The sequence below is a fragment of the Lampetra planeri genome, chromosome 5 (genome assembly GCF_965212315.1).
Source record: "Lampetra planeri chromosome 5, kcLamPlan1.2.h2, whole genome shotgun sequence".
Classification (NCBI taxonomy): Eukaryota; Metazoa; Chordata; class Hyperoartia; order Petromyzontiformes; family Petromyzontidae; genus Lampetra; species Lampetra planeri.
In genome coordinates, this window is record NC_136111.1 from 4,055,083 (window position 1) to 4,073,092 (window position 18,010).

The 18,010-nt window shown below is 46.4% G+C and overlaps 1 protein-coding gene, 1 long non-coding RNA gene and 1 other non-coding gene across 6 annotated transcripts; 1 reads left to right on the plus strand and 2 right to left on the minus strand.

The window, feature by feature from the left end:
• Window positions 1-263: 263 nt before the first annotated feature.
• Window positions 264-10,219, plus strand: TMEM183A (transmembrane protein 183A). 3 transcript variants are annotated; one of them, XM_078594143.1, is made up of 8 exons: window positions 264-286; window positions 3,243-3,332; window positions 4,589-4,771; window positions 5,084-5,249; window positions 6,376-6,559; window positions 7,453-7,542; window positions 8,501-8,665; window positions 9,116-10,219. In XM_078594143.1, the coding sequence occupies exons 2-8, from the start codon at window positions 3,308-3,310 to the stop codon at window positions 9,290-9,292; spliced, it is 990 nt and encodes a 329-aa protein (XP_078450269.1). In that variant the 5' UTR covers window positions 264-286; window positions 3,243-3,307; the 3' UTR covers window positions 9,293-10,219. The 3 variants fall into 3 exon arrangements, with proteins under 3 accessions (XP_078450269.1, XP_078450267.1, XP_078450268.1); XM_078594141.1 differs by lacking the exon at window positions 264-286 and adding an exon at window positions 1,053-1,264; XM_078594142.1 differs by lacking the exon at window positions 264-286 and adding an exon at window positions 1,376-1,540.
• Window positions 10,220-12,460: 2,241 nt separating this feature from the next.
• On the minus strand, window positions 12,461-16,299 carry LOC144718691 (uncharacterized). Of its 2 annotated transcripts, none has more exons than XR_013585470.1 (3): window positions 16,244-16,299; window positions 15,035-15,161; window positions 12,461-13,288 (listed from the first exon to the last, which is right to left on the minus strand). It is a non-coding gene; the product is annotated as an uncharacterized LOC144718691 (long non-coding RNA). The 2 variants fall into 2 exon arrangements; XR_013585471.1 differs by lacking the exon at window positions 16,244-16,299 and adding an exon at window positions 16,008-16,044.
• On the minus strand, window positions 15,483-15,637 carry LOC144719228 (small Cajal body-specific RNA 14). The gene has a single exon (XR_013585577.1).
• Window positions 16,300-18,010: the final 1,711 nt, after the last annotated feature.

The following is an 18,010-nucleotide window of genomic DNA, read 5'->3' on the forward strand; positions in this document are numbered from 1 at the left end:
GCACTCTGATGTTGTAGGAGAAAACATTAAAAAGTATATTTAATTAAGTAGAACGTGTTGTCTATATTTATTTAAAGTTGCGCATTTTGATGTGACGTCACATTTCTCAAACCCCCCCCCCCTCGTCACACATCGTCACAAATGTCTGACCCCCCCCCCCCTAGGTGCGTGACGTCATTTATGGACGGCCCCTTAAAGCAAGCGCGAGTCTGCCGAATTCGGGTCTCTTAGAGTTGCGCTTGTACCGAAGCAATGCTGCTGAAATGATGCAGTCACAGAAGGTCCGGTGGGTAATGTAAAGAACAAGTTTGTTGTTCACGTGGCGGGAAAGAAATTGAAAAGGAGGCGAAATGTCTCCCAGCGCCGTTCTGTTTATTTTGTCACCAAACGTGACGCGCTCACAACGTTTATTCACGTCACCCGCTCGGTGGCACGACGTCACTCTTCATTGGTGACGTCACTCTTCACTGGTGACGTCACTCTTTAATGGTGACGTGAAGTCCCCATTGGGTGGTCCTCCCCATGAGCTCGAGTCGCGTGGCAGCGCAGGGGGTGGGGGGGGTGAGGTGGGGGGGTGTGAGAGAGTAAGTGAGGGTGGGAGGGAGGGGGGTTGGGGGAGTGAGGGAGGGGGGTGGGGGGAGTGAGGGAGGGGGGTGGGGGGAGTGAGGGAGGGGGGTGGGGGGAGTGAGGGAGGGGGTGGGGGGAGTGAGGGAGGGGGTGGGGGGGGGTGAGGTGGGGGGGGTGTGAGAGAGTAAGTGAGGGTGGGAGGGAGGGGGGTTGGGGGAGTGAGGGAGGGGGGTGGGGGGAGTGAGGGAGGTGGGGGGAGTGAGGGAGGGGGGTGGGGGGAGTGAGGGAGGGGGTGGGGAGGTGAGGGAGGGGGATGGGGGGAGTGAGGGAGGGAGGGGGTGGGGGGGAGTGAGGGAGGGGGAGTGAGGGAGGGGGGTGCGGGGAGTGACGGAGGTGAGGGTGGGGAAGTGAGGGAAGGGGGAAGGTGCGAGGGGGCAGGGCAGGGGATCCGGTGGGAGGGAGGGGGAGTGGAGGCAGGCGGGGGGGGGGCTTAGTCTGTCATGGCCGCCGACCCGGGAGGAGGGCCGCTGCCGCTCAGCCGGCTCCAATGTTTAATTTCCTCCGCGTCGCGCTGCTCGCCGTCATGGCAGTGAGCGCGACGCGAGTCGCGGCGAGTCGCGCAAGATGCCCAGGAAGGGGAATCAGAGACAACGGCTGAAGTCGCGCGGCGGTGGCGGCGACTCGTGCGGGGACGCCGGTAACGTTGAGGAGAGAGGCGCGCGAGGGGCGGGGTTAGGGGGGGGGGAGGGGCACCGGGGAGGGGGTCACGTGTCAACGCGGCCATCTTGGTAAAGGAGGTTTTTTTTTTAAACTTAATATTTGTACTGGAGGAATCCGATGAGCTATTAAGCTCTTCTCCCCCCACCTCACACAGATGAAGAGATATTGTTTGTGTTCTGCTCAAATGTTCCGTTGAGGCGGTGCTCGTGCCCTGTCCAACAGCCATCGGCCAGTGGTGGAAAGTCCGCATATGGTAAGGGCGGGTACAGTACAGTACATTTCGTAAAAAAAGGAAAATATATAATGGGCGACGTTTCGGCCGATGTCCCTTCATAGCACATTGGTAAGATAATTATATCCGAAAGGCTACCAATGTTTGACTGCCTCACCAAGTGGATACTTTATTTCTATTATTTATGTTTACCTACGTGACTTTACCGAAAAAAACTGAGTGAATCCTTGCAGTCACGAAAGCTTCAAATGTAGAATATTCTTGGTTCTTTTGGTAAAGTCACGTAGAAGGGAAATAATAAAAATAAAACAATAAAATTATCACGACGTTTTGATTGCAACACAAGCAATCATCAGGTGTTGAAACCCACAGCAAGAAAATGTTTTTGCTGTGGTTTTGTGAAAAAAAATTATTTCTGTGGTTTTCACACCTGATGATGATTTGCTTGTGTTGTAATCGAAACGTGATAATTTTATTGTTTTATTATTTCCCTTCCACGTGACTTTACCGAAAGAACCAAGAATATGAATCCCTGCAGTCACGAAAGCTTTAAACCACTTAGAACATTTACAATTCAGAGTGTACGGCGCCGTTGGCATCCAGACGATGGTCACGAGGATGCCTTACACAGAACAATATTAGCTGGCTTCATCTCCGCAATTGGCTAACAGCAGTTGTTTGACCGGTTTATGGTGGTGAAAATGTTATTTTAATAAAATAACCATTTTCTTTGGGTCTTTTTGGTAAAGTCACGTAGATAGGTTCAAAGAAAATAACAAAAAAACTACGACGTTTCGATCGCAACACAAGCGTTCGTCATCAGGAAGAAAAAAGAGGGGGAAAGCTGCTGATGCAGTCCGTTTTAAAGGTTTCAAATGTGTGTAGCTCAAGGGTCATAAACGCAATCACCATCAAGATCGTTGTGGTTAATGATTATGCAGTTTTGCCGTGGCGTGTTATCTACGGTCCGTGCAAATAATATGACAAACACCCATTGCATCAAGTATAACGTGTTGCCGATCCAGAACAGTAACTTTATCTGTGTAACTCACCATGCGAATGAAGGAAAATCAAACAGAAACAATTCCATTTAATTCAATAACTTGAATGTGAGAGCAAATCTACAACATCTCCACAACATTGTGGAATTTGCTCTCCAACACACCGGTGTGCTGCACTAGTTACGAATCGGCATGTTCCGTTCACGCGACAAACCTTACTAATTAGCTGTGTCGGGTGGTGGCGGGTTTAACGACACACATTTACGCGATCTAACCAACAAAAAAACCTACATGGAATGCAGTTTTTGTGTACTAAACTTGACTGCCAAAGGGACACTGGCGGTTGGAATCTGTAGGCCATGAGACTGATTTTAAATGCCCCTCTACAGCACTTAGTAATAATATCTTACTGTGGGATAGCTCTGTATTGGAATGTAATTTCGTAAATGTCAGCACCGCCCTAAGAAGGCCACATTCATGTGCGATGCCTCTACTTAAATTCGACGATGTTACCCATCATAATTTAAGACCCCACCCCCCTCCCTTAGCAAACATCCTACTATAGGAAAGCTCCAATTAGATGTGGTGTCATTAATCAACTCCCATAACTTAAGCAGGCAATCTCACTGTGGGACACCTGTGCGTTTGAACTTTACAATCCGTCCAACGTGTGTTTGACGCGACATGGGTTGACGTGTCTGTGTGTGTGTGTGTGCGTGCAGTGACCGTCGCGGACTTCGCCAACACAGACCCTGCGGTGGTAAAGTCCGGGCGGGTGAAGAAGGCCATGGTGAACGCCATACACAAAGAAGGTGAGAACACCGTGGTTGAGGTGTGGTCTCTTCAGAACTGTGGACTTGGGCAGTCGTCTGTAGCTGTGTGTGGCTGGCTCTCTGTCGCCTGGGACTCTCCGTTACCCCAGACATTCGAGTTGTCACTCTCTTACCCCTCTTCAATTCCAAGCTCAAGACCTTCCTCTGCTCTATTTTATGACCGAGTCTCTCTCTTGCCATGAAGTAAATGGTCTGCCTCCTTTCCCCAGAATACAAATGACCCGATACAAATGCCTTGTTGTAATATTACGCTACCATGCTGCGGAATGACTTTTGGAAAGTCCATTCAGCCAAATAACTATGCAGAATTTATCAACGATTAAAGTCTGCGTGAATATTTTGAAACATGTCTCTAACGGTCAGACATTAAGAATGAACCCTGAGAATCTTCAAAATGTCTGGAAAGTTATCGTACATTTTCTAGGAACCCTGTGTCTACACGGCGTGAGCTTGTGCTCGTAATAGACTTGGCACGTTCGTTACGTCTGCATTGCTGAGCAAAGGGAAGCTATTGCATCATTCGGTGTGTGTTTTTTATAGGGAGCAGTGGTTTTATAGGGAGCAGTGGAGGAGCGTAGCTGCAATGATGATTTGCATGCACTGCTATGAATGTAGCGACTTGAATTTGATTCCTGGCCACTGCTATCTTTAGTGACGGGTGGTATCGGAACCACTTTCTAGGCCTCTCCCACATCAAATCGTATTAGCGATCTATGTGTCAATCGACACTCTGGATGCCCTTCGTAAGGAAATGTTCCATCTCAAGTGATATTAAAGGTGAAATATGGAAATATGTGTCGGCCATAAATGAGCACCTGGTGTGGTGTATGCCCCTTTCTTTAGAACTGCTTTTTGTGTTGAGTTTGTTGTCCTTTCCCCGGATCCTCCGATTGGCACAGTTGGCTATGTATGGTGCGAAATAAGTTTGACATACATACACATACGTATAAATATCAGCACTGGAGAGATGAAGGCGGCCATGTTTGGTACCAAACCACCGCCCCTTGTGCTGTTCTGGTCTTCATAGGTTCTTGCTATAACCATGGGTGGAAAAAACCCGATAGAACCAATTAAACCGGATTTCTCCCAATCTCAGATGATCGGGTTTAATATAAAAGACAAACCCGATTGTAAAAAACCCGACTGTGCCACCCTTGGCTATAACAGCCCTTGTCCCAATAGGCTGTGTAGGTTATACAGGAGATGTTTGTCTTTGTGCGTGGTTTGTGTCCCAGCAAAGCTGCTGTGTGGCTTGGAGGCGTCGATGGTGCCTGTGACGGGGGTTGGCGCGCAGCTGGGCGATGCCGGCCTCTGTGACTCGGACGACACGGACTGTGCCGACTTCGGAGAGGAGTTGTCGCAGTCCCAGCATCACGCCAACGCCAAGAGCCGCAAGAAGAGAAGCAAGCCGGCCAGCAGTGAGCCCCTTCAGTTTCTTCCTGCGCGATGGCTCACGAGCCGTTTACATTAAGGGCTGCTGTGATACGACGATGTTGCAATATATCGTGCGATGTAAGGTCTACGGCGATAATCGTATTGTCTGCTTTGCAAAACATCTTCATATCATTGCTCCATTAGATGCATTTTATTTTCTGGCAAAATATTTTTGCGAAATGACAAACGCAATAATTCAAGATGTAAACAGACGGCTATACTACCAATTAAACATGCTTCTGTTAGTGCGTCGCAACTAAACAACGCTTTCTTTTTACAATGTTCCCGCTGTGTAGAGGCAGAGGACCATGGTGACGAGGGAGGGCAGGAGTTCCCCATGGATCTCTGGCTGCTGCTGGCCGCGTACATCCGGCCCGAAGACGTGGGCCGCTTCGCACTCATCTCCAAGCGCGCGTGGTTCGTCACGTGCACCACGGTCTTCTGGGCTCGCCTCTACCGCAGGTGGGGCCTGGCTGGAGGGCTTCGCGTGTGATGTCAAGAGGGTGTCACAGTGGCGAGATGTTGAACTACCTCGCCTCGTGTGCAGGAGCTCGTGGGTTCGATCCCCAACCTTTTGACGCCTGTTGTATATTTGGAGTTTGCGTGTTTTCTCTCCCCGTGGTCACGTGTATTTTTCTCCGGGTCCTCTGGTTTTTTTCTTTCACATTCAGAAACTTGAGTTTATATTATTCGCTTGCTATGAATTTCAAATTTTTACACTCATGTGGGTAAAATGCAATATTAAATATTGTACGTGTTAATGCTAACTTATGGAGCATGCATTAACTATATAATATTTTAACTGCAGTGTGAATATGAACTACGGTACAAAAACGTGCTGCTACTGTACACAAACTTGTTCTTACACAACCAACAACGTTTCTAATTGGGAGTTGTTTATACATTGAATAATTTTTATTCCAAAACAAACGAGAACTTAAAACCGTAGTTTAGTGGGACACATTACCGAATGCCCCCTCACTGGTTCCACTCCTTGACTGCACATAGGTCAAGTTTCTTTTTGTCATGCGAACTCAAGCTGTGCAGCAAAACTGCTTTGCCTATGTTCAATATTTTCATGCATAAGTCTTGTATATGTGTGAAACGCTTATTGTGCACTTCATCGTGAATGCTGGTAGTCATCCACGTGAAATTGGCTTTATAGTGAAGGATGTAATCTTCGATTTAAAACTTTCGTGACTGCAGGGATTCATCTTCTTGGTTCTTTCGGTAAAGTCACGTAGAAGGGAAATAATAAAATAAAAAAAATAAAACATTCAATGCAATTTGTATTATGTTTTATTTTTATTATTTTATTATGTTTTATTTTTATTATTTTATTATTTCCCTTCTACGTGACTTTACCGAAAGAACCAAGAAGATGGATGTAATCTTGTTCACCCCCTGCATAAAGAACTGGGGTTGGTTGCAGAGTTGCCCATCAATCTCTAGGGTTTTTCTAATGTCAATTTCTGACAAAGGGGCAATTTGTGCACTGCACCGGCCCTCTTGGGTGCATGCTAACAGCGCCCACCCCGGCAGCCTGTGCAGGTTTCACGCGGGACGTTTGCGTTCTGTGCGCGCGCAGATACTATCACCGCGGTGCGGAGTTGCCCGCACGCCTGCAGCTCGAGGAGGTGGCACGGTGCCAGCGCGGCCTCAAGGCCAACGTGGTGCGCTCGCTGTGCCACCTCTACGAGCCCTTCCGCAGCCGCGTGCAGGACCTGCCCCCACTGCCCGACAGCACGCCCGACACCCTGCAGCAAGCCACAGTACGATAGTGCACAAGCATGCCCCGACACCCTGCAGCAAGCCACAGTACGATAGTGCACAAGCATGCCCCGACACCCTGCAGCAAGCCACAGTACGATAGTGCACAAGCATGCCCCGACACCCTGCAGCAAGCCACAGTACGATAGTGCACAAGCATGCCCCGACACCCTGCAGCAAGCCACAGTACGATAGTACACAAGCATGCCCCGACACCCTGCAGCAAGCCACAGTACGATAGTGCACAAGCATGCCCTGACACCCTGCAGCAAGCCACAGTACGATAGTGCACAAGCATGCCCCGACACCCTGCAGCAAGCCACAGTACGATAGTGCACAAGCATGCCCTGACACCCTGCAGAAAGCCACAGTGCGATAGAATATAAAATCTAAAGTGCATGTTGTTTGGATGTCCACTGGGTCAGTAATTTGCCCTTTCAGTCCCCATAATCTGTATGAAAGTCATCGTTTTCTTACTGGTAGGAACCTCCTGGTTACACCAGCCCACAGGGGATTACTGTGTCCGTCCGTCGTGCAGGGAGGGGCTGGGTGGGGAGGGATGGGAGGGTGGGGAGGGGCTGGATGGGGAGGGTGGGGGGTGGGGCTCGGTGGGGACGGGCTGGTCACCCCGTGGTGCCCTTATAAAACTCAACATTTAACCTACTCACGCCGGCTTGTGCCCGCCCTCACAGTCGGGCATATTTGCGGAATACACCACGCCGCCGTTGACCCTGGCCATTGACCGAGCAACCCAACGTTCCTACCAGCTCCCTCCGCAGGAATGTGTTCATAACTTGGCTGTCGAATGGACACAACTCAAATGAAATTCGTTGCTTCGTCTGGGAGTGACATTGCACGTTGGTTTTCTGTGCTCTTGTTCTGCTGTCTGCCCAAGTGCCTCATGTCATGGCACAAAAGGGTGAACTGCAGCACACACAGCCAGGAGCAGCACAAGTGGGAGTTCAACTTCAAATTTAGAAAACAGGTGAGATCCAGAACTCTGCAGCACTGGCTTCCAAGAGGCTGAATTTTCACCAACTCGCTCACGAGTGACATTCCTGAGGTGTGAGTGATGTACAGTGTTGATTCTTGTGTAGTTATTGCAGATTTATAAATCAAAATGACTCAACCATTTGATTGCCGCGTCGTTGACATTGAAATGTACATGTAGCTTGTGAGTCAAGTCCTAGATATGGGCTGACTGCTTGTTCATCCCTTTGGGAAATGAACAATGATCATCCAATGGGGAGATAAAGCCCTCACCACCAAGGGAATGGGGAATTTCCCCCCAATGGATCTGAGCTGCCAAAGCACCACCACCTTTTTCAACTATGCAGTGCGGATTGCAACTAGAAACATTACCCTCAGTAATTTGATAGTAGTGATGGTTAAGAGGTTTGTACACTGTACTGAACTCTGACCTGAGTTTTATTACTGTCCATGGCTAAAATCAGTGGCGAGTGGTATTTGAACTGGTCCTGTCACCCCCCCCAGCCCCCTCATCAACCCACATTGCCAAGTGTGGTGAAGTCAAACGACCCCCACCCATGTTTCAAGACAGTGAGCGGATGCCATCATCAAGCAGTGGATTAACAAATGGCATTTAAATTGCTATTCTTTGGGTCAAAGAAAATAACAAAAAACTACAACGTTTCGATCGCAACGCCAGCGGTCGTCATCAGCCTGATGCGATCGAAACGTCGTAGGTTTTTGTTTTTTTCTTTGAACCTACCTACGTGATTTTACCGAAAGACCCACACAATATGAATTCCTGCAGTCACGCAAGCTTTAAGTCACGGCATTTAAATGACATTGCTAAATATAACATCTACATCCAAGCAAAATGTGTCGTGCGTGCGTATGCAATCGTGACGATTCATCGAATCGCAGAGGCGGCGGTGGAATGACGCATGCGTGCGGTGGTCGGTGTTGTGCTGACGCAGGCGGGGACGGGGCCGACGCCCAGGGGGGTGGCACGGCCAGCCCTGGCAGTGCCGCGCGAGTACCAGGGGGTGAGCGAGAACGCTGACGGCGACTGCTGCCTGCTGCAGGTGACGGTGCTCAACTTCATCCTCGTGCCCGTCGTCATGGGCATGACGCTCTCGCAGGTAAGGGAGTGGCGGGGGGGGAGCACCCTTATTTTATTGTCTGTATTTGCGTTGCGCACTACAATTGTAGTAAGCATTGGGCTTGCATTGTTTATTGTGCTTAAATTGTGCATGTGTATTGGATTTACATTGTACGTGTATTGTATATGCACTCTACATGTGCTTGGATTGTTTGTGCGTTGTGTTGCTATTGTGCGTGTTGACTTGAAAGCTTTCGTGACTGCAGGAATTCATACTCTTTGGGTCTTTCAGTAAAGTCATGTAGATAGAAAAAAAATTATATCTGCGTGAGTTTACCGAAAGACCCAGAGTATTGTGCATGTACTTGTTGTTTGCGTTGTGCCGCGTATCGTATTCCGCACATGTTGACAATGCGCACGTTCAGCTCGTGCCACGTATCGTGCTTGCGTCATGTGGTGCGCTCGTGCCGTTTGCCCGTTGCGTGCGCAGCTGATGATCTCCGTGAGCACCGACATGCGGCACCACCGCGTCAAGCTGGCGTTTGTCGACTCGCCAGCTCCGCGCGGGCGGACGCGCCGGCGTATGGACGCCGGTCCCCTCGTCGTGCTCGACCCCGTGTGCAGCGTGCGCATCCTGCCCTGGTGGCACCCACTCTACCCCTACTGACAGGGTCGCGCGCGGGAGGGAGGGAAGGGATGGCAGGGGGAGAGGCAAGGAAGGCGACGAAGGATAAAGGCGAGGCAGAGTAGAACGGGCACCACCAGGACAGCGTGCGCATCCTGTCCTGGTGGCATCCGCTCTACCCCTACTGACAGGGTTGCACGGGGAAGGAACGGGATGACGTGGTGGGGGCAGGGGGGTACCTATAGAGGAGGAAGGATAGACAGGCAAGGAAGGATCGAGTCCAGAAAGGCCAGAGGGGGTATAAGAGGACTGAGATAGGGAGATTGAAGACATAATTGGGGAGAAACCTAGAATTAGGGGATGATACTGTGGGAGAGGAAGGAATGGCATTTTGGAAGCCCTATATGCCATCCACATGTTTTGTTTTATTTTCATCGCATGGTTTGCACTCATGAATAGTGAGTGTGCCCTTTTTTTTCCCCCCAAGTGTGAAACGGTACCTCTACTTTTCCTTGAGGCCCCACCATTAACTACAACACACACGGCTGTAATATCTCATTGCCTCTGCATTCGCCCAACCTGACTGGGTAAAGGTGTGTACACGTGTAGATTTTTGTTTGCAAAACAGTTATTGTTAGTTTTAACTAGAACACAGGAATGAAGATGTCCCAAACGATCTTTGATGAGGTTGATTGTGCGGTATAGGTTGGCCCAAGCCAGGATGTGAAAGCTGCCTTAATATCATTATGGATTGAACAATTTAATCGGATGGGTCAACTGTGTTACTCAGAATGTCACAACACACAAAGGTCATGCGCTGTTCAAGTCTTGTTGATTCTTGTCTTGGTCTCGGAAAAATCATAACTTTGTTCAACACTCTTGGTGATATTAAGTTGTAAAAATAATTCTACATGTGTACATACCCCAAGACTGATTTGCATTGACTTTTATATAAAAATATATATCGTGGACAGCTTCCTCCATTTTTGAAGAGGTGATTCAGGAGCGATGCAAATCACAAAGCAGTATTAGTTCACACGTAGGATCTCGATAATTGTTTTTTTACCCTTCTATCTGGCAACAAAACTGACACCTTTTTTACACAGAATCATGTTTGCATAGACCACAATACCTGCAGCCATAATGCAAACAAAAAACAGGTATTGTGGTCTATGCAAACATGATTCCTTGTAAAAAAAGGTGTCAGTTTTGTTGCCAGATAGAAGGGTAAAAAAACAATTATATTTTTTTACTGGCAAATGAGGTTCCAATGACGTAGGATCTCGCGACCAATATTATTCATGAGGTTTTTTGTGTTAGATTGCGTACATATGAATGTCGTTAAACCCGTCACAATCTGGCTGTCGTCTGATGATGCCGGTTGTAATTACTGGGGAAAGGTTGTACTCGAATTGTACATTTTGTGGATTTACTCTCCAACACACCGGTGTGCTATACTAGTAACGAATTGGCACGTTTTGTTAACGTGAACAAACCTTACCGATTGGCCATGTGGAGTGTTGGTGGGTTTAACGACATTTTTTTTCATGCGATCTCACCCAAAAAAACCTATGGACAGTATCAATTGCCTGTTGCAAATCCCTACATCACTTTTCTTTGCAGAATATCATGGCTTGCTGGGTCCACACAATGACCGGAGCAAGAGACTTTTTATTGATTCTGCCACTTGCCACACGGAGTTGGAAGTGAATTGTATAGTGGGAGGCTCCACTGCTAATTAAATTGGGGAAGCATTGTTTACCACTTTGAATTCACTTTGTAATGTAAATTGTAAGGAGTACAAGGTTGAATGTGGTCCGGAAAATCCAGTTATTGTTAATATGGGAAAATTGTTACTGGAAAGTGCATTGATCAAAGCGTTGTTCGTATTGCAAACACTTAGAATTATTTGACCAAACTCATTTTACGCCTTCTCGTGCACATCATTTGGATGAGATTTAAGGCCTTCGCCTAAAGTGAAGCACTTACAATGTGGATGAAACGAAGCCACCGAGACACTTTTACAGTTGGAGCTGGGGGCTTAAGGCATTAACGCTGCTGCTTGAGACAAAGTGTCCCCTTGCTGATACATTAAGAGTACTATTAAACGACTTCGGGAATCCCCCGTCAGTAGAAATTCCACATTCCTAGTGGGGCCAAGTTTCAATGCAAATCGTGGTACCCGATTTCTCAAACCAGCCCTTAACAATGCACTTATTGTATAATATGTACATAAAGGATGGTATTAAGAGAATACATCAAACATTGATAATTGATTTGACACATGTTCCCAAGCCTCTATAACCACTTGTATATATTACATTATGGCTGCAGTGGGCTGTGGTAAATCATTGGGCTTAGAATTGTTTTATGTCAAATTCAATTACATTTGACTTGGCCTGTTGACGTGCAGTCTGATTTTATAGGATGTTGATCATGTCTCATCACAGAAGTTATACCCATCTTAATTTAGGAGCTTTCGTGACTGCAGGAATTATTCTTTGGTTCTTTTCGGTTAAGTCACGTCTAAAAATAAAATAATAAATTAAAATAACATATTACGACGTTTCGATTGCAACACAAGCAATCATCATCAGGTATAAAAGAAATAGCAACAAAAAATCTAACTAGAAAACTATAGACAGACATACAAGCAGACAGACATCACAACGGCAGAGAGAGGACACACTCTTTGTGCCGATGTGTGTCCTCTCTCGTGTGCCGTTGTGATGTCTGTCTGCTTGTATGTCTGTCTATAGTTTTCTAGTTAGATTTTTTGTTGCTATTTCTTTTATACCTGATGATTGCTTGTGTTGCAATCGAAACGTCGTAATGTTATTTTAATTTATTATTTTATTTTTAGACGTGACTTAACCGAAAAGAACCAAAGAAGTTATACCCATATTCATGCATTACTCACATGAGTGTTGGATAGTGGTAATTTCCCATTTCTTATGGCCGGGATTTGTGTAAACCCACTTTTCAAAGTGGCATTCATATCCACCTCGGAGGGGTAATGTTTACCCCAACCGGGATTTGAACTCATCTTCTGAATAGTTGGCTATGTATGGTATGAACATTTTTCAACATACGCGCCACCCAGCTGATAACCAGGACATTATCACAAAGGAGCCTCAAGTGAAAATTAACTTCGACACCGGAGGAAGCTTTGCAGATCCACTTCTAATTCATCCACGCAAAGCAGCACAGTTAAGTGCATATGAAATGTTTATTACTAAAGAGTTAATCTGGTTTGCGTTTGTAGATAATTGAATGAGTAATCGACTACAACGTTTACACAAGCACCGACAATGTTGCAAGTTTCAGGTTATACAGGGTGACCCAAAAAAAACAGGCCCCAACTCTAATTAGGCCCCGTTTCTTAGTGTTTTGTCCGAATGAAATGAAACTTTGGTCATAACTAGTTTATTATATTCAAAACATCAAATCAAAACACTAGGGTCTTTGGCCTTTTTCTCTCTGTTCTACAGCATGTGTTCTAGATGGCCTCCATTTAGCTCCATGCATTTCTTGAGGCGCAGCACGAAGTTGTCCATGACGTTCTTACAGACTGAATTGGTAATGGCTCTCATCTCCTCCCTGATGGTTTCCTGGAGTTCCGTGATGTATTTTGTATGGGCAAGCCCTGATATCATTCACCAGCACTCTCCTGCAAGTCTCACGGGACATACCGAGGGACTGACTTCGCTTACGCACAGAGCGTTTTGGACTCTGCTGGAGAGACTCTCTCACTCTTTCGACCAGCTCGGCTGTTCGCTTCTTGGGACGTCCCGAGTGGCTTGGACGGTTCTCACTGGCAGCGTTAAGGTTCTCGACGGTCCCATACTTCTCGAAGTGGGCCACCCAGTTCTGAATTCTGCTTTTGGATGGAGCCTTTTCACATTCGAACTGACGCATGAAACTGTCCTGGGTTTTCTTGAACGAGCCTGTCTTGTAGTAAAATTTAACACAGTGTATTCTTTGTCCCAGCTCCCACTGGGGTCTTGGTGTACTCACTGTCGTTGATTCTGCCATGTCCTGTAAAATAAGGGCAATCGGTGAATAAATAAAGGAGATATCACAAAGTGTACACGGGGCCCGTTTTTTTTGGGTCACCCTGTACTACACTTGTGTAAGTCTGGAGATTCGGGCTATGCATTGCAAGGGTACTTACTTACCTTAGGATGAGTTGCATTCTCCTGGCACTTTCATAATTAGGCATGCAATGATTAAGATGTTTTACAATGCATTAAAGTGTACATTCATCGATTACTATGGATCAATCATTTACATGAATGGTATTGAAGCAGAGGTGAGAAAATGGAAACAAATATTTTAACCAAATTGTGACATTGGCAGTCAGTCCTGAGCTATATTCAGACCTTTTTAGGGCAGGTACTGGGAAAGTTTAGCAAACTCCCATTTTTCACAAGCACATTGGAGCAGAGTCTGGTTTTCTGGGCACCAGATTGACCCATTTGTTTAGTGGAAAACAGGTATTTGCAGCACATGAAGTGATGTCAAAAGTGCTAAAAAAAAATCCACAAGTTTGAGGTGAGAATTCCAAAATCTGTATCGGTTGGCAGCCTAAACGTTGTAGCACTTAATGAGATTATTAAAGGAGTTGTAACTGGTAAATATTTTCACTGCAGAGATTTTTGGGTTAGATCGCATAAATACACAGCCAACTGGTAAGGGTTGTCACGTAAACAGAACGTGGCCAATTCGTCACTAGTACAGCACTAGTGTGTTGGAGAGCCAAGCCACAACATTTACTAACAGAGTACGACGTTGGTTTTAATGACATATTTGTATGCCATCTAACCCAAAAATCTCTGGTAATCTGTAATACAAGACATAGCTTTTTATTTTTTAAATAAAACCCATGGAACACTGCCTTTTGAACTTTTAATAATGATCAAGTGAACATTGTCCATGAAAACAAAACATTTAAATGGGAAAGTGGGGTACAAAATACAATCTACATTACATTCAGTGCAGAAAACCTTTACAAAGTAAAATAACCCCAACAATTAATACATCCAGTGTAAAACAATTTTGCTCTTTGTAGCAGCAGCCTGCAAATGTTGCAAATACATTTCCATGGTTCAGAATAAAGATAATCTAAACTTGGTGCCTAATGTAGCAGTTCTGTACATCTCAACACTAAGAGCTCTTTTTGCTCGGTCAATCTTTTACAGTAAATCAAATTAAGATGTTCCTCCTACATTCCTGCATCAGTCGTTCTTGACATCCATTTTCTCCACGACAAATGTAACGTTAAACTACATCCGTAAGGTAAAGTTGCATCCCGACAATTGCTCGCTCAAGACATTTCTGGCAAAAGGACCTCCACGAAATGGAGATATTGGGTATGTTGGCCTAATCTTTCAGGATTAGAATTTCACCTTTTAACTCGGTATGAGTTTTTCTTGCTCCGTTACTTTAGTATTTTTCACTACATTTTCAACGTTTACATTTTCCTCCCTTTCAGCATTTTTACTCCGGAATTTCTATTCCTTGGCAACTGCATTAAATACTACACTATACATTAGATGATTAGAGTAAACAGTACAGTAGTTCAAACTTGATTTGAAGCTTTCGTGACTGCCGGAATGACTCTTTGGTTCTTTTGGTAAAGTCACGTAGAAAGAAAATAAATTAAATAGAATACGACGTTTCGATTGCAACACAAGCAATCATCAGGTAGAACTAAATTTGAGAGACAAGCAGAGAGACACAACATAGACAGAGTGGTCTCCGTGCATCTCTGTAGCTATTTACCGAGTTAAAAAATGGCCCGTTTAATTCTTCATCGATATCTTCCACGACACAACAAATACGAAGCTTGTGAGAATCTCCGGATATATTGAGCTGGAATGGCCCTCCAGTCAACAGAGCCACCAACAGCCTGAAATGATACACAGTACAAACGAGTTTAGAACCTCGACAATTAAGCTATTTAGACTGGTCTTTGGCAAATCATACAGTATCCATAGTTTCAACTCAGCCCTTGGTAGATACACACAGCCCAGTCTCAGGTACAATAGTCCATTAGATCACACGGCACCGAAGCTCGTCAGATTTGCGCAGTGTTTGTCATCACGGACTGGGCTGGGCTCTCACCTCGAGCTCAATTTTAGTTCCATTCACGAACCGCGTGTATGGGTTGTTGTTGTTGTTGTGTGTGAACTGTATGTTGTGGGTAATTGCGTTTGTGTGTGTGCGCGCGCATGTGAGGAGCCATCGCACAGGGTACCCCACGTCTCCACGGGTCCTGTCGGCAGATTCCTCTCCCCTTTCACGGGTGTTTCTCTCCGTGGCCACACGCATGCCAGACCCCACGGTTCAGTCGGGGCCAGGCGAGTAGCGAGAGCCACGGGCAACAGAGCTCACGACGTTACAGGCGTACTGCTGCTACCAGTAGCCAACACGGGCAGAGAAAACTTATCGTAGCTGGTTTAAATACTGCACACGATGTAACGTTTTTATTTCGATAACCATTCTCTGACAAACATACGGTAGCGCTATTGTTTAAATCACGCTTCCCCAAAATGCATGTCCACCGCTACCTTGCCGTCGTATATATTTGTGATAAAATAAAATGCTCCTTAAAATCAAAAGGCGGAAATTCCGAAGGATAGTACCGCGACTAAAACTTCCAAGAACGAAACTTGAGTGCAAACACGAACGGACTATAGTTTGTATAAACACACAGTGTGGATGCGACGTGTAAATATATCGCTAGAAAACCTACGTAATGTTCCACTTTAAACGTTGAACATTTTCACCCGCGGCCTAGTCAGAAAGGCTCCGTTGGATAACACAAACCAAACGCCGGGTAATAAAGTTAAGACCACTTTAACCAACGCGCTACGCAACGCATTACAAAGTTTACACGATCGACGGCATGCATGAACGCGTTGACAACAACGGAGCAACGTGGATGTATTTAAACAGCAACGCCAGAGGAATAATCCCCCCACGCCTCACCGTGCAGCACGCGTGCCATCACCAAATGGGAAACGGAGCGGGTCTTGGTGGACCGTGACGTCTTCTTAAAGTGCGACAGTTTAATAGGGGCGGCCATCTTGCACAGGGAACTTGTGGGTAATAGGCGGCCATCTTGCAAAGGAACCTCCGGGTAATGTGCGGCCATCTTGCACAGGGACATTGTGGACAATTGGCGGCCATCTTGCAAAGGGATCACGTGGGTAATGGCCGGCCATCTTGAAAAGGAACCTCGTGGGTAATGGGCGGCCATCTTGCACAGGGAACTCGTGGTTAATGGATAGCCATCTTGCACAGGGAACTCGTGGTTAATGGATAGCCATCTTGCACAGGGAACTCGTGGGTAGTGGGTGGCCATCTTGCACAGGGAACTCGTTGGTAATACGCGGCCATCTTGCACAGGGACCTCGTGGGTAATGGGCGGCCTTTTGCAAAGGCACCTCGGCCATCTTGCACAGGGGACTCGTGGGTAATGGGCGGCCTCTTGAACAGGGACCTCCTCAGTAATGGGCGGCCATCTTGCACAGGAAACACGTGGGTAGTCCACGGCCATCTTGCACAGGGACCTCGTGGGTAATGGGCGGCCACGTTTGTAAAGGAAATCCAATGCGATTGTTAGTGATTCAAATTCCCTAGGTTTAGATCGTCCACGAAGTTCACGGTCCACCCTAAACCGCATCCACTGCACACACACCATGGCAGACGCGGACACCATGGCAGCTGCGAAAAAAAAATCCTCCGACTGTGGTCATCCAGAACACACCATACAGCAAATAACGATGCAATGATGCGTTTGCCTGCCTTGACCGCATGAATGTAAAATTGTAGTTGTTGCTCTGTATCTAAATCAGCCATACGTAAGAAAGGTAAAGGGAATCCTGCTATTTAACTTCCTGTGGGTGGCCATCTTGGTTAAGGGAAACCTGATATTACACTTCCGGTTGGTGACCATCTTGGTTAAGGGAATCCTGATTTTTAACTTCCGGTGGGTGGCCATCTTGGCTCAGGGAAGACGACGTTAGCCAATTACGTTTCAGGCCCCTCACCATCAAAATATAATTTGCATATGATTCGAAAACTAAAAATATGTATTCTTCCACACGTTAACTGTATTACTGTATCTACCGTTACCATGACTCATGTATGCACATTCCGTTTGCAAATCCACTGCCGAGGAATTCCCCACACACACCTTGCAGGCGGAGTGAGTTTAATTTAACCATACTTCACCAAACTGGTCATTACGGGTTGGTGAAGTTGGGAACAACACAGTACAGTACAGAAAATCAATGGATTTTTCTTGCACTGCCCTCTACTGCCCAACAATGCCGCTTACACATGCTTTTATAGTCATCAATCCAAGCATTTTATAGGCTCAGGACTGATTAGCTTGAGGCGACGGGATGATGGATTTAAGAACATTTATGAGTATTTATGAATCTATTAATTCATAGCTCCACTTGCAAAATGATTCGTTGCCTCCACCACTGGCAAAGTGGATATTCATGATTAAGGCAGCTATGTAGCTTTGGGGGATATTGTCCATGATCAATCGACTGCTGGATGAATGCCTCCCCAAGCCATTGGCCATGCCTCAGTTCAGAAATGCAGCAATCCATCCAGATGTGGCACATGGCTCCATCATCGCTGCACGGCTGTCTTTCTTTCTTTCTTCCAATCGCAGCGGCAGCCTCCGATTACGAACACACCACCAGTGTATGGAAACATGATGAAAGTCACACGTTACTC

Coding starts and splice junctions, on each gene's coding strand:
- TMEM183A (XM_078594141.1), top strand. CDS start 1,192: ATGCCCAGGAAGGGGAATCAGAGACAACGGCTGAAGTCGCGCGGCGGT. Junction 6,560..7,452: donor ACACCCTGCAGCAAGCCACA/GTACGATAGTGC, acceptor TGTCTGCCCAAG/TGCCTCATGTCATGGCACAA. Junction 7,543..8,500: donor ACTTCAAATTTAGAAAACAG/GTGAGATCCAGA, acceptor GTGCTGACGCAG/GCGGGGACGGGGCCGACGCC.